We start from the raw sequence: 1,045 nt of genomic DNA, 5'->3' as shown, positions 1-1,045 counted from the left end.
GTGTGTGTGTGTGTGTGTGTGTGTGTATATCTATGTGTGTGCCTTTGTGTCTGTGTTTGTCTCCCGACCATCGCTTGACAACCGATGTTGGTGTATTTACGTTCCTGTAACTTAGCAGTTCGGCAAAAGAACCGAGAGAATAAGTACTAGGCTTACAAAAAATAAGTCCTAGGGTCGATTTATTCGACTAAAACCCTTTAAGGCGGTGTTCCAGCATGGCCGCAATCAAATGACTGAAACAAGTAAAAGAATAAAAGAATACTGAGGATGAATTACTGGTATTACGTAAAACCAATCTAAGGTGGCGAGCGGGTAAAATCATTTGCGCGTCGGAATAGTAGAATTCCTCCTAGAATCCCGCCGAAGTCAAATTTGTCTCTGTTCTTTTCCGAGGACCATAACATAAAGTGCCAGTCAAGTACTGGAGTCAATAAAATCGACTTGCCCCTTCCCCCTAAAATTGCAGGCCTTGTGCCAAAATTAGAAGTAATTATATTAAACCAGCCTGGAAAATGATTAAGTTCTTATCATATATTAATGGTTGATTTACGGCATATAATTGTCCGACAGCAACATTATAAACATTACACGTACATGTAAATAGAAATACATATGTAAGCATTTATTGGTATACTTGCCATTTTTTTTATAACAGAGGATTAATGTGTGAGCGTAAGGCATTCTACAAACATCTTCTGTGTATGTTTCACAATCTTTAAGTTTCAGTTCTTCCCCGTTGCATCTAAATCTTTCTTTCCTAGTTATATTCAGGAAAGTTCGGTTGAACGTATCTTGTGGACCGAGAAGCACGCCATTGCTAAATCCCAGTTCTCGACAAATAACTTTAGGCTCATATGATGTCCAGTTGGCTGAGCAAACGCTAGCGTTGAGGCCATATTGTTGCAAAATTAATTCTCCGAAGGTTTCGTTTGCAAGAAATATCTTGTGATCTAGATGACATAGAAGTGAAATAAAAACAAATTTAATAATGCTAACTGCAATTAGTTTAATTTAATTGTATTTTGTATTTCATGCAGGAAGCGTC

The 1,045-nt window shown here is 37.7% G+C and overlaps 1 protein-coding gene across 2 annotated transcripts in view; it reads right to left on the bottom strand.

Moving 5' to 3' along the window:
• LOC106872843 (deleted in malignant brain tumors 1 protein) overlaps positions 1 to 1,045 on the bottom strand; it is a 257,237-nt gene that overhangs the window by 93,218 nt on the left and 162,974 nt on the right. For both annotated transcript variants that reach the window (XM_014919977.2, XM_052973204.1), the window contains exon 12: positions 639 to 950. In XM_014919977.2, coding sequence (XP_014775463.1) covers positions 639 to 950 — 312 coding nt within the window. The remainder of the gene's footprint in view (positions 1 to 638; positions 951 to 1,045) is intronic.

This window comes from Octopus bimaculoides, chromosome 15 (genome assembly GCF_001194135.2).
Source record: "Octopus bimaculoides isolate UCB-OBI-ISO-001 chromosome 15, ASM119413v2, whole genome shotgun sequence".
NCBI classification, from domain to species: Eukaryota; Metazoa; Mollusca; class Cephalopoda; order Octopoda; family Octopodidae; genus Octopus; species Octopus bimaculoides.
The sequence above is the reverse complement of the archived record's forward strand: the minus strand, read 5'-3'. Positions and strand labels throughout refer to the sequence as shown.